Below are 13,688 nucleotides of genomic sequence, written 5' to 3' on the forward strand. Positions count from 1 at the left end.
TTTTGTAGCTTTTGTTGCAGTGTTCCTTTCCCTTTTTTTGTTCTTAGTCATATAGATGTATAATGCTGCCTATGCTTCTTTGTTGTAAACACAGTTTATTACTCCATGTGTTTTATTTCAGTGGCTTGGCTTCAAAAGCTGTTTTATTTGCAGCAGCTTTAATTAGCTGTTTAAAATAATAGCAATTTCACAGTTTGATGACAGCTTTTAATATGAGTGACTGAGGCAGAGCTGTGGACAGGTAGAGCCCACAGTAGTTATCTTCTCATTTCTAGATACTTGACGGGCATTACTGGTGTTTGCCTCCCAGGGTGTGACCTCTGTGTTCTGCCCAATCAGACTGGGGTTGATTTGGTCAGTAGCTAGTGCTACTGCTACTGACCATGCTTCAGATATTAGTGCAAAATCTACAGCTCGACCATGCTACAGATGTTAGTGCAATATCTACAGCTCCTCTACCACAACCATCAGCAACAATTGGACATGGAGAATTACATGAACTACATGTTGCTAAATCCACCGCGGGGCATAAAGAGAAGGGCAACCATGCTCGAGGGTCTTCTTCGCTGCTTTTGGTGTATTTTGTGGCGGAAGTTACTATGCCACTTACAGGCCCTGCATATGTACTACAGCGTCTCCAGCGCTCCCGAGCGGTCTCGTGTGAACGGAAGACTTTTTTGATATCGTATGCGGTTCGTTTGCGTGTAAATGGGGTCTTATAGTGTACCGAGTGGTGACGCTTTTTGCTGCTCAAGGTTAAAAAACAATGCAAAGTAGTGCACGTAGATTAGGGGTGTGTCTTTAACTCGAAAGCAGTGGTATGTTGTCAACATATCATTTTATAAAAAGCACTGGGAGCGTTTCTTTTTTTTTTGCTTGCACCTTTTTGCCAGAAAACGACACTATCTGGACACAGGACCAAAGAGTAGAGTAATATGCAGTGCTGGCTGTATTCCCGCCAGCACCTGCAGCAGAGCGAAGCCAGCCCATCATGCTAATTTGGCCAGGAATATAACTCAGAGGACGGCGTGTCCTTGCTGCTCCTTCCCTTTAGAGTGTAAACAATGCAGCTGGAGCACCGGACCACGACCGAGGAGTTGCACTTGCACTTTTCACCTCTCTTCTTCACTTCTCCCTCTTCCCTTCTTTTTAATCATCTTAATTATGGAATCTGCTGCCAGTGGCTGAAAGGAATTGCTCTGCTCTCCATCCTGCCAGCAGCCATAAAGGGCAACCCTGGTCCCCCTGGAAGTGATGGTTTAATGCTTAGGCAGGGAGAAAACGGAAGAGATTCAGACTCTGTCATCACACTACGCAAGATCAATCCAAGTGGCAAATCTGTCAAGATGAGCTCTGGAGAGCATCAAAAAGGCAGGAAGTGGATGACAGAGAGATTCTGTGTTTATAAAAACTTTAAATAAAATGTCTGATATTTCCGATGTGTGTCTCTAAAGGGGCCTAATGCTTTGGCTTCAAAGTTGCTAGGAGAAGTGTTTTTTAGCATGAACTGCTCCAATGCTGCGCTGACTTGGCTCCTAAACTGGAAGCCTATTTAGAGTAAATGTACTCAGCTGCAAAAATAGGTGCACAGCCAACAGTGGCTGAATTCATCTTGTGGGAAGTACTTATGGGTAACAGAGTCATGGGGGCCTTGCTGCTCAAACAGCTAAAGGTCTTATAAAAAACCCATAACCCCAAAATATCCACAGTTATTTTAGAAAGATGCTGCTCTTTCTACACTTGTTGTGTTAGCTAATAGAGTGGTGCCAAATGAGTCCTAAACCCAGAAATGAGTTAACATTTTGGCACTTCCTCCCTCGTCTTGAAGTCAATGTCTTAGGTTTGATGCCGGAAATAAGGTCTGAGGTTTACACAAGCATGAGAGGTTTTCACTTTTCACTCGTGAACTTCTGAAGCTTTTAATTGTCTTTTAAAATGGTAGTTGCTAACAAGACTAAATAAGACTACTAAAGGTCATCACACCTCATTAGCAGCCTTTAGCTAAGCGGTGTTGACATGAAGTCACTCGGTCGTCATGTAGTTTGTTTAAAGTCCAACGGTAGCTATTTACTTCTGACCATTGCATTTACGCTTCATCATTCAATCATAAAGTGGTGTTAATATGTGGAGATTATCCTGCTGAACAAAATATGTCGGTATCACAAATGTTTTTGTTAAAGATCTTATTTTCTGCAATATTTTGAAAGCGTCATCACATTACATTAGGGGTGTAACGCTTCACAAACATTTCGGTTCGGTACGTACCTCGGTTTTTAGGTCACGGTTCGGTTCGGTACGTATTCGGTACAGCAGAAAAAATTATCATAAAACATAAAATATTTCTTGGGGTTTTTAATTATTATTAAACTGAATAATGTATTCACTCAAATAAATACAAAATATTATAAAATAAACATTAAGGTGCAGCATTTCGATGAACTGAAATAATCTGTATTTGAACTTTACTATACTACTACTCACAAAAAAAACTATTAGTTTTGGGTTTTTAATTATTATCAAACTGCGAATATTTACTCAAATAAATACAAAATAAAAATAAAATGAACATTAAGGTGCAGCATTTCGATGAACTGAAATAATCTGTATTTGAACTGTACTGTACTCGTACCTAAGCAGCCAGTTTGACATTATGACTTGCTTGTCATTGTATTTTCATGTTTTTTTTTAAAGAAAAATGAACTTGTCCACATTGCTGGCACTAACAATGTCTCCTGCTGTGGAGAACACCCTTTCTAGGGACAGAGGTAGCAGATACAGCCAGGTAGCGCTTTGCTAACATGGCAACATAAGGATATTTGGCGTTTGTAATAGCTTTGGCTCGGTCTGAACTTTTTGCGAGTGGTGGAGTCTTAAATGCTAGTGGGAGTTGGGTTTGCACTTCAGTCTTTTTTCTTTTGGTACCGGTAGGGATGGGTATCGTTAAGGTTTTAACGGTACTACTACTTTTATCGATACCGCTTATCGGTCCGGTCTTTTAACGGTACTCTTATCGGTTCTTTTGGAGAAAAAAACAAGTTAAACGAACTAAACAAATTGTAAACAAAACTAACATTGGAGAGAGAGATCTCTCGACTGGATTGGAAAGATCAAAAATACTATTAATAATCATAGACGCATTTTGCAGTCTTTTTTGCGTATTAGAAACGGAGTTGGCGATACTGAAACTGCAATATAATGTTTGTGTAGCAATAATACATAAAACATATATTTTTTACATGTCTCCAGTACCGATAAAAAGACAGATAACGTCGGAGCTTAACGGTACCACGGTCTTTAATAATTCAGCCCCGGGGCCCGTTTAATACCGGGGCTCGGTACCCGTCCCTAGGTACCGGTGATATTCACGTTCGGGTGATGCCTTTTCTAATGAGTGTGCAAGTTTGATGTATTGCCAGCCGCGTAACCAATTTCAGTTGAACAATGCCGACAAACAGCTTTGGTTCGGTCCACACGTGTACCGAACCGAAGGGCCCGTACCGTGTATGGTATACGCCTAGGGATGCTCCGATTGCCAATTTTGGGGCCGATCACCGGAATCGGTATCGGCCGATACCGATCGCCGATCCGATCGAGTGGGCGGGGCCTACATGGAAGATTTAAACATCACTTTAAATCTTCCATTTAAAGTGATGTTTAAAACTCAGTTAATGGGGCTCATTCACTGGCGCTTCCACAAACAACAATCAACTTCATTATTACATTCAAATGATGTACATTATTCAAGTTTATATTCACTTTGGATAATAACACGGGAGAAATGAGCGGAGGCGCTCTCCTTTCCTCTCTCCCTCTCTCTCCCCCTCTCTCTCCCGACAGCCCGTCAGTATCTCATGCAGCTCACAGGGGTGTCAAACTCAAATTCATCGCGGGCCACATTAGCATTATGGTTGCACTCAAAGGGCCGGTTGTAACTATATAAATATATAATATTTACAATATAATGTATTATATTACATTATTGCCTCCTAATTGGATTATTATCGGATAGGGTAATAACTTAGTAATTAACTACGTCTGAAAGCGGAAGTCCAGGGCAAATATTTCTCTCTTCAGTGCGCATGTCACAGTGCGCGATGCATTGTGGGACATGTCGTCTGTAAAGTGGCATGTTACATTACATTACATTGCATTTAGCTGACGCTTTTATCCAAAGCGACTTACAATAAGTGCATTCGACCAGGAAGATACAACCTTGAAGAAAACAGAATCATATAAGTACATCAGCTTTCATAGAGCCAAACATTTCAAGTGCTACTCAACTGGCTTTAGATAAGCCAGCCCTTTATTAGTATATAAGTGCTTTGTTAGTAATTCAATCGCTCGAAGTGGAGTCGAAAGAGATGAGTTTTCAGTCTGCGCCAGAAGATGTGTAAGCTTTCTACTGTCCTGATGTCAATGGGGAGCTCATTCCACCATTTTGGAGCCAGGATAGCAAACCCACGTGTTTTTGCTGACGGGAACTTGGGTCCCCCTCGCAGTGCGGGTGCAGCGAGCTGTTTGGCTGATGCAGAGCGGAGTGCACTTGCTGGGGTTTACGGTTTAACCATGTCCTGGATGTAGGAAGGGCCAGATCCATTCGCAGCATGGTACGTAAGTACCAGTGTCTTGAAGTGGATTCTAGCAGTTACTGGAAGCCAGTGAAGGGAGCGGAGGAGCGGCATGGTGTGGGAGAATTTTGGAAGGTTGAAGACCAGACGAGCCGCTGCATTCTGGATGAGCTGCAGAGGTCGGATGGCATGTAACTGTATAATAACGTATTATATTCTTTGCAAGCTCTTGCGGGCCACATCAAATGAAGTCGCGGGCCGGATTTGGCCCCCGGGCATGGAGTTTGACACCCCTGCAGTAATGAGTGACCCGACAGTGAAGAATAAATATATGTATATCTAGTTTAGCTCCAGAGGTAGATAAAATAGCTTAGTGTGTTAGGTCTAACTCTTGTGTGTTTCAATCCGCTCACCGGTCCGTCACAGCGGGTGGAGCTGCAAGATTTCTGCTTCACACACGTTGCATACCGCTATTTTACTGTCTTTTTCGGACACCTTAAAATAAGGCCAGACTGGTGAACCCATTTTGCCTCGTTTTGCCTCGCACAGAGAAAAGTGTTGTGTATTTTACGCCATGCGATCGGCCCTCGCGATCGGCATTTTTAGAGAGCACCGATCGATCGGTAGAGAGTGAGTATCGGCCGATCTCGATCGGTGACCGATCGATCGGAGCATTCCTATTACACCCCTACATTACATGTAATGTAACTTGTTAGACGCTTTTATCCAAAGCGACTCACATACTCAATACTTACATACTCAATACTGTGGGCAATCCCACAGGAGCAATTTGGGATGAAGTGTCTTGCCCAGGGACACAACGTCATGCTGACTGCAGTGGGGTTTGAACCTGTGACCCCCTGATCCCATCACACCAAGGCTCTATCCACTGTGCCACACGCCACACCGGACATTAGCCGCCTTTTACCTTAGTGGTGGAGACTTGAAGTCACTCTACCGTCATCTAAAGTCAAACATTGGCTCACTAAAAGTGGAGTTAAAATTTGGAGATTATCCTGCTGAAACGTACAAGTATAAAAACGTGTGTTTGCCAAAGATCTTATTTTATGCAATATTCAAAATCCATAGAATAAATCCCAATACATTTTCTCAGGTTTGGGCATTAAAATCTGTCCACATCTTAAATGATGACTTGGAGAGGGCAGCTCTGTCAATAATTCCATGCCAACAGCCTGTAACCATTGGCAGCACAGTCGTCCTTAACTTTAACCAACGGAAGCTCTCTGTGCTTCAAGGTGGACGTGTTTTGAACTGGCCGTACACCAGCATGGTAGTGTAAATGAAATTGGGCAATATATGTATCAATGTGCCGCTGACACGGCCAGGGGGGGAGAGTGTTCTTGAACCAAGTCCTGCTTTCACAAAGACCAATGACTCGGCACTGCTTTAATGCCACTTCACCCATTTATTTCCCAACCACACAAGACATGTGTCAAGATCACAGTTTAAAAATGGGATTATAAATGTCACCCTTCCCAAGAGGAAAGCATTTTTCTTATAAAGCCTGCTGAAAAGACCTTTGAGCCACTTTGCTAGTGAATGTATTTAGTTCTGCTTGTGCTAACTTGTATTAAAACCCCCCGAGAACATAGCTTTTCTATAATAAAGACAAATCCATATTCATCATTAAGATACCATTTATTTATTAGAAAACATTTCATGCTATGGCTTTTCTCACATAGTGTTTATAGGCTGTTATAAAAGAGATCCTATGTGTTTACAGGGTGTCCGCGGGGTCTTAAAAAGATTAAAAGTTGATACATCAATTTAGCGAAAATGAAGGCTATTAAAAAGTATTAAAGGGCATTTTCCAAGGTATCACATGTTGTAGCTTGATTCCAATAAGTATATCAATTGTCCAAAGAGGTTGTATTCTACAGTGTGCCTGAATGTAATCATTGCGTAGGTGTGTAGTGTGATTCTGTGTAGTTTATTTATGGCATCCCGTTGGATTTGACGTCATATGAACAGGACATCGCGCGCTCACTGCTTGATCCGTTTACGCCGGTTGCTAAACAACGTCGTTATGGGGAAATGCAAGTCTGCGTCCAAATGGTTGGAAGATAAGGAGGAAGGACAATCAATACTGTATATAGTAAATGTGAGGTAAAGTGAGTCGCCAATGTAACCGGTTAAAACTCAAAGTGGCGATGGATGATCCTGCGGTCCTGTGTCATGGATTGCGAGTCCTGGATCTTGAGTCGTGGCTGCGGTCCTGGATCATAAGTCCTGGATGGATATCCTCGTGGATTCATCTTCTTATTATACACACATGCATTTCAAAACATTTGGACTACCTATGTTGCAAATGTATTATCTTTTCAATTTACACACGGCATCTATTGCACGTCTGTCCGTCCTGGGAGAGGGATCCCTCCTCTGTTGCTCTCCCTGAGGTTTCTCCATTTTTCCCTTTAAACTGTGGGGTTTTCTCTGGAAGTCTTTCCTTGTACGATGTGAGGGTCTAAGGACAGAGGGTGTCGTATTGTCATACTGATATTCTGTACAAACTGTGAAGTCCACTGAGACAAATGTAACATTTGTGATATTGGGCTATATAAATAAACATTGATTGATTGATTGATTGATGAGGTTTTAAAATGTATGAAAAGGGTCTTAAAAAAGGTCGTAAAAGGTATTACATTTCACTTCAGGATTCCTGCATAAACCCTGGTTTAGAGAGTTAAAGAGTTCAGAGATAGATTTGCGACAAAGTTAAAAGGTGTTTATTCTATTTGAGGAAGTTCTTAACCCAGCCAAAGTTGTTATCCAGGACAGCGTTATGTTGCCAAACACATACGTTTGTCCTCCTCTTTGCTATTGTCCAGATCCGGATAAGGAAACATTAAGCATACAGTCTTGAATTTAATTTAAAGTGCCTTTACATTTTTTATTTAAGTCTTAAATATAACTTGCCTTAAGCTGTAGGAACATTGCTAATATTTCTCCTATCATACAATAGTAGGATACTTGTATCATAGCATAAGACTAACTACACTGTAACGGCCCGTCCACACAGCGGCGTGCGTTAAAAGCTTCACCATTCACTTGGAATGGGGTGACGTCACTTTTCGCCGAACTGCATAGTGGGAAGCGACCCAGAGCTTTGCTAGCATGGCTCGCTGCAAAAGTTGAGCAATGTTCAACTTTTGAAGCCTCGGCAGAAGCGTCAGCCAATCAAATCATATGCCAGTACAAGCTCTAAGCAATCAAACCGCTGCTTGTGTGTCAGGGGCGGGAGATTCATGTGATTGGTTGTTGGTCGAGGTTTCAGACACGCCCGCCGGCAAGCTTCAACGCACGCCGCTGTGTAGACGGGCCCACTGGAACAATGCAGTTTATGTAACAATCCTCTGAAATCAGGAAACCGGCTAGCTATTACTCCCCTCACAGCCTCACAGGAGAGGATGGCAGGGAGTGCTCACACTTTAAGGAACAGCTCAAGACCCACCTTTCAATTAGCCTTTTCATTCAATTGTATTTAGTCTTTATTTTATTGTTGTTCAGTCCCTTGTCGGTATTAAGTGTTCTTATTTATCACAAAGCTATATAACTCTGTTAATTACCTGTGAAGGGGGGCGGGGGTTAGTATTGTTTTTATTTTGGTTTATTGTTTGTGTTCCTGGCTTGTAGCACTTTGTGCTCCCATTGTGTACAAACAGTGCCATATAAATAAAGTAATATTTGAGCTTTAGATGCTTAAGTCTGCCAGTGTCCTGGTTAGGTTTTTCATTTCATTTTGAGTGGTTTGTAGCGAGAAAACAAAGGTGTATGAATAGTAACTAATGCCTAACACAGAAATATCTCATGTAAGATGCTCATTACAGTTAGCCAGAAACGGTTATCTGTATATAGGGCAACTTTGATTATAGTAAGCTTTATGAGAAAGTATGTTTTCAGGCACTGCTGTGGAGCTTATCATGCAGGTTACAGAGATGGACTGCAACACATGGAGGCCTAGTGTGCTGTGTAGCCCCCCCCCCCCCTCCTCCCACTGACTCCTGGGCAGGTTATTAATAGGATGTGGCTGGGCCTGTCTGATTGAGGAAACCAGGTTGCCTTCCTGTAAATATTGTATGATTCCCCTCGAGTCAGCCTGGAATACCAGAGAGGAGCATGCAGCAGAGCATTTACTCTGATGTCCTTCTCCTGATGTCAGGCCGGGCTGAAGCTGGCCAAGATGGCATTTTAGATTAACCCTTTTACACATTTCTTGAGTCCCATCAGTGGTTAAATTTAACAAATGACAACAAAGTGCTGTTCTTAAATGCAACATTTTGGGGTACATGTACTTGAGTATTCTGCTAATTTTTATGTTCATATTTGTATTTTGTGCCTAAAAAAGCACAATAGTTGAATCTTTATTCAAGATCTCTCTGCATTGAATTTTGCTGATTAAACTTTCAATTAGGGATACTCCGATCGCCAATTGTGGGGCCGATTGCCGGAATCAGTATCGGCCGACACCGATCGCGCACACAAATATGCACGTTCATTCTCACAATGCGTCAAGCGCAAGAAAATCAACATTAATTTACATCATAATCAGAAAGTTTTAATTTTTTTAATTTTTTTAATTTTAATTTTTTATAATGGGACACAGGGTTCGGTCCGGATTGATTCGGTCTGGATCCGGACCTTGGTCCGGAGTTTGAGAAGCCTTGCTCTAGTAACTAATTAGCAGCTAATATGAAAACTCAGTTTTTTACATAAAAATTGAATTATGGATTATCAGTAATTTTTTCAAAGTGACACATTGGATTAACCTATCGATTAACCTTCAGCCACGTTTTTATCTTTTTAATGCCATTGAACACGACTTTTGATCAGAATAACAGCAAAAGGTGAGCATATCTCAGTTTTTTTGCTACCTAAAGCTACGCCGTGTGATGTCTGTATTTGCTTACCCTGTCGCAAGTTCTGATCGCTCATTGATGATACTGATATTTCTGTGGAATTTTAGGGGCTTAGGTGTTAATGGAGCTCATTCTCTGGCGCTTCCACAAACGACAACCAACATAATTATTATTCAAATGAAGCACATTATTCAAGTGTACATTTAACTTTGGATAATAAAACGGGAGAAATTAGCGGAAGCGCTCTCTTTTCCTCTCTCTCTCTCTCTCTCTCTCTCTCTCTCTCTCTCTCTCTCTCTCTCTCTCTCTCTCTCTCTCTCTCTGATATTTAAAACAAACAAGGTATCTACCACGGCTGTTTAAATAGGTAAACGTTTTTTCGGGCTACTACGTTGGGATCGCTGAGAAATGCTCTCCTCAGACCCATGCTCACAGCGTTATAAACCTTTTTCTTGCTCAATATCAAGCCACACTTATTGTTTTTACTTCGGCTGTGAGTGTTTGTGTGTGCTCAGGATGAGTTTCGCTTGTTCTTGCTGTATCTATCTCCAACACGGAAGCCCTGTCTGCTCCTCACAGCAGCTCCTCACGAGCAGCTGCACGTCGCTTGACCAATCAGAGCACACTGGGCTCACAGGGAGGAGGGGGGGGGGCAGGAGCTCCAACAAGCCGTTTAGGACAGAGAGTGAATACACATACTATACAGAGATGCTGTATATATAGTATAGTATAACCAATGTGAGTTTGGAAAATTGAACATTATAAATCTATTCTAGTAGACCTTAACAATGGAATTATGATCAGTAGAAATTGCCATGACATGGGACCTTTAAAATACGGCCAGATTTTGGCGAGCTTGTTTTGCACAGAGAAAAGTGTCATGTTTTTTATGTCATGCAATCGGCTCTCGCGATCGGCATTCTTAGAGAGCACCGATCAATCGGCAGAGAGTGAGTATCGGCCAATATCGATCAGCGGCCGATCGATCGGAGCATCCCTACTTTCAATGCATTACTCTTGCTTGTAACTGAGTATTTGTACAGTTTGGTATTATTACCTTAAGTCCTTCCCCATTGAGTCAGTTATTATTAATCCAGGTGGATCCTGTCTGAGAGGCTGCTCCCTCTCTGGCACCTGATCTTTTTAAATATCACATGACTGCATTGTTGTCATTTTGACTTGAAGCCTGCCTGACGTCATGACGATGATTGAGAGCTTCCTTGTTTGTTTTTTTAGTTTTTTTATTGTAAATGAAACTGGTGTAATTTGAGCTGCTTATCTTTCACACAAGAGTAGATCAAACTTCATCTGGTTCCTCTTCAAGGAGTCGAATGGCTTGTATTTATGTTGGATTATTTTTCTGGTCACAGTGTCCGTATGACCTGCAGGAGTCTCATGACCCCTGCTGTACACTCTCACACACTCACTCACTCACTCACTCACTCACTCACTCACTCACTCACTCACTCACTCACTCACTCACTCACTCACTCACTCACTCACTCACTCTAACCCTCTGTGACCCAAATGTGTTTGACTCTTTGCCAGTGACAGGATGTTCATGCGCGGATTTACGTAAATCGCTCTTCACTAATTCACTGGGATTACATTAAAAAAAGTTAATTAAAAAAGCCCATCAGTTTGTGTCATTATATTTCCCATTTCATACAAAAGAGCTTTTAGTTGCATAAAGTTTTGACCTAGTGATACAAAAAATCAAATGAAGATATATAAATAGGTACAAATAGGTAAAAAGAGAAATTAAAACATATGAAAAATGATATCAACATTAGAAGTTATACTATAAATGTGCACAGTGTGTACTACATTAGATGTAGTACAATGTATATATTACAATATATACAGTGTTCTATTATATTATTAATATATTTTCACAATTCAGAATTTAAGAAAAAATAAGAACTTTTAAAATATATCAAATAAGAGCTGTCTGTGTAGGAGTGGTCCTCACTCTGTCTCCCCCCCCAGGTCCCGTGGTCTACGTGCTGGACCTGGCCGACCGGCTCATCTCTAAGGCGGGCCCCTTTGCTGCTGCAGGCATCATGGTGGGCTCCATCTACTGGACCGCCGTCACGTACGGAGCCGTCACCGTCATGCAGGTGAGACATTCAGAGGGCACATTAAATAATAGAGTGGAAAGCAGTTTTGCAAGTCATGCATGCATTTCACATTATCCATTTTAAGTGAGGGATAATTGAGTGGTGCAGAAATGAATCCTAAAACACGGAAATGAGTTAGGAGTTTACCACTTCCGGTACCCTCGTCTTAAATTGGGTGGTGTTTTGGTCAGAATGCATAGGCGGCGCGTGAGGCTCAGGTTTGGGAAGGCTAAATAACTTTTTTTACCTGACGCTGCCCGCCCCCGGCGTCTATAGAAAAGAGATCAACTCAGTGAAAGCACTGCCTGCTGACCAATCAGAGCTCAGTGTGCAGAGTTTAAATATATCGAGTCATATTACAGGATAAAGGAAATAGTTTAAACTGCCGTTGCAGAGAAGACGCCGACGTGTCGCACTTATCATTCATATCACATCATCAATCAGATCATCGATCATATAATATCATAATATATCATATATTTACTTATCTGAGTGAGCTTCTCGAGCCGTATCTGGCCGTGCAACATTTACAGTCTCACATACTGTATGCAGAAGTATTTTTTTAAGCAAAACATTAAGTTGACGAAACACTCGAGTCAAATGTAGGCCTAATTAAAGTCAGATCCCCTCGTGTCTTCGATGGGGCAGTGATATCATAAAACTGTTGTACGCTTTCAAACACTTGGTAGTTTATTTATTTATTAACCATTTGTTCTGTATTCTCCTTGCTGGTGGCTTGTATCCTGGATTATATATTTAAGTAATGGATGTTTAAAGTTCATATTTGTCTAATATTAGTTTACTTTTCATTAATGAAGTATGACGCTATGAAGTATGTCAGTATACTTGTCCCTGTTTGTGATTGGTCAAATGTTGCTAACCCCACCCCTTTCACATGAACGTGCTCTCAGCTGGAGAGAGAAACCCTGGCTTGATTTACCGAGTTGATACAGTATAGGACTGCTTAGCGAGATCTCGTTTGTTAGGGTTAGTTAAGATAACTCAAACGTATCCAGGATCTGTTGAACTGGCTTCGTAGTAGGCCTACAGGGCACAGGTGGCTGCTAGCAGCGCTAATGTCAAAGACACAAACATTATACATTATATATTTTTTTTTTTCAGGATGCAGTGATACAAATATTTGGGAAGGCTTAGCCTTCCGTAGCCTACAGTACCCGCCGGCCCTGTCAGAATGTCTGTGTCATAAAAACAACGGTTGCTAACAAGTGACTAAATGAGACAACTCAACATCATCAATCTGAACATTAGCCGCCTTTAGCTTAGCGGTGGAGATGCTCAGCCACTTCCAGAGCCCATACTGTGCTCCCCTTAGTGTTTACTTCCTGTCTATCTTGTTCTGCTTTTCCCGTTAGTGTTTACTTCCTGGCCGTTTCTCAATGTCAAGTAAACCTGCTGCAGAGCCACAATTTCAAGGATGCTACGTCATCGATTGGCGCCGAAGGACTGTTTAAATGCATGTTAAATGCCCAGCATTCTGCGCCACCCGATGATGTAGTATACTTGAAATAGTGGCAGGTTTACTCGACATTGAGAAACGGCCCCTGTCTCTCTTCTTCTGCTGTTCCCGTTAGTGGTTACTTCCTGTCTGTCTCCTTCTGCTGTTCCCGTTAGTGTTTACTTCCTGTCTGTCTCCTTCTGCTGTTCCCGTTAGTGTTTACTTCCTGTCTGTCTCCTTCTGCTGTTCCCGTTAGTGTTTACTTCCTGTCCGTCTCCTTCTGCTGTTCCCGTTAGTGTTTACTTCCTGTCTGTCTCCTTCTGCTATTCCCGTTAGTGTTTACTTCCTGTCTGTCTTCTTCTGCTGTTCCCGTTAGTGTTTACTTCCTGTCTGTCTCCTTCTGCTATTCCCGTTAGTGTTTACTTCCTGTCTGTCTTCTTCTGCTCTTCCAGTTAGTGTTTACTTCCTGTCTGCTGATTTCTCTGACATCCAGGTCTCTGTATTTTAACCTGTATCTTTCCTCCTCTTGCGCTCTTTTTCTTTTCTTCACTGGGGACAGTTCAGCCATCATGACTCCAAAGTGTTGTGCTCTCCACAAATATCAAAATGAATATTCAAAAAGTGTATCACGGTGTAAAATGACAGACTTATTCTGCAGATTGATAGA

General features: G+C 41.8%; 1 protein-coding gene across 1 annotated transcript in view; it reads left to right on the forward strand.

The window, feature by feature from the left end:
* The window catches only part of marchf5 (membrane-associated ring finger (C3HC4) 5), a 44,627-nt gene that overhangs the window by 26,522 nt on the left and 4,417 nt on the right, over positions 1-13,688 (forward strand). The window contains exon 3 of the mRNA XM_079691022.1: positions 11,435-11,565. Within this exon, the coding sequence (XP_079547148.1) occupies positions 11,435-11,565 (131 nt within the window). The remainder of the gene's footprint in view (positions 1-11,434; positions 11,566-13,688) is intronic.

This window comes from Notothenia rossii (assembly GCF_949606895.1).
Source record: "Notothenia rossii genome assembly, chromosome: 6".
NCBI lineage: Eukaryota > Metazoa > Chordata > Actinopteri > Perciformes > Nototheniidae > Notothenia > Notothenia rossii.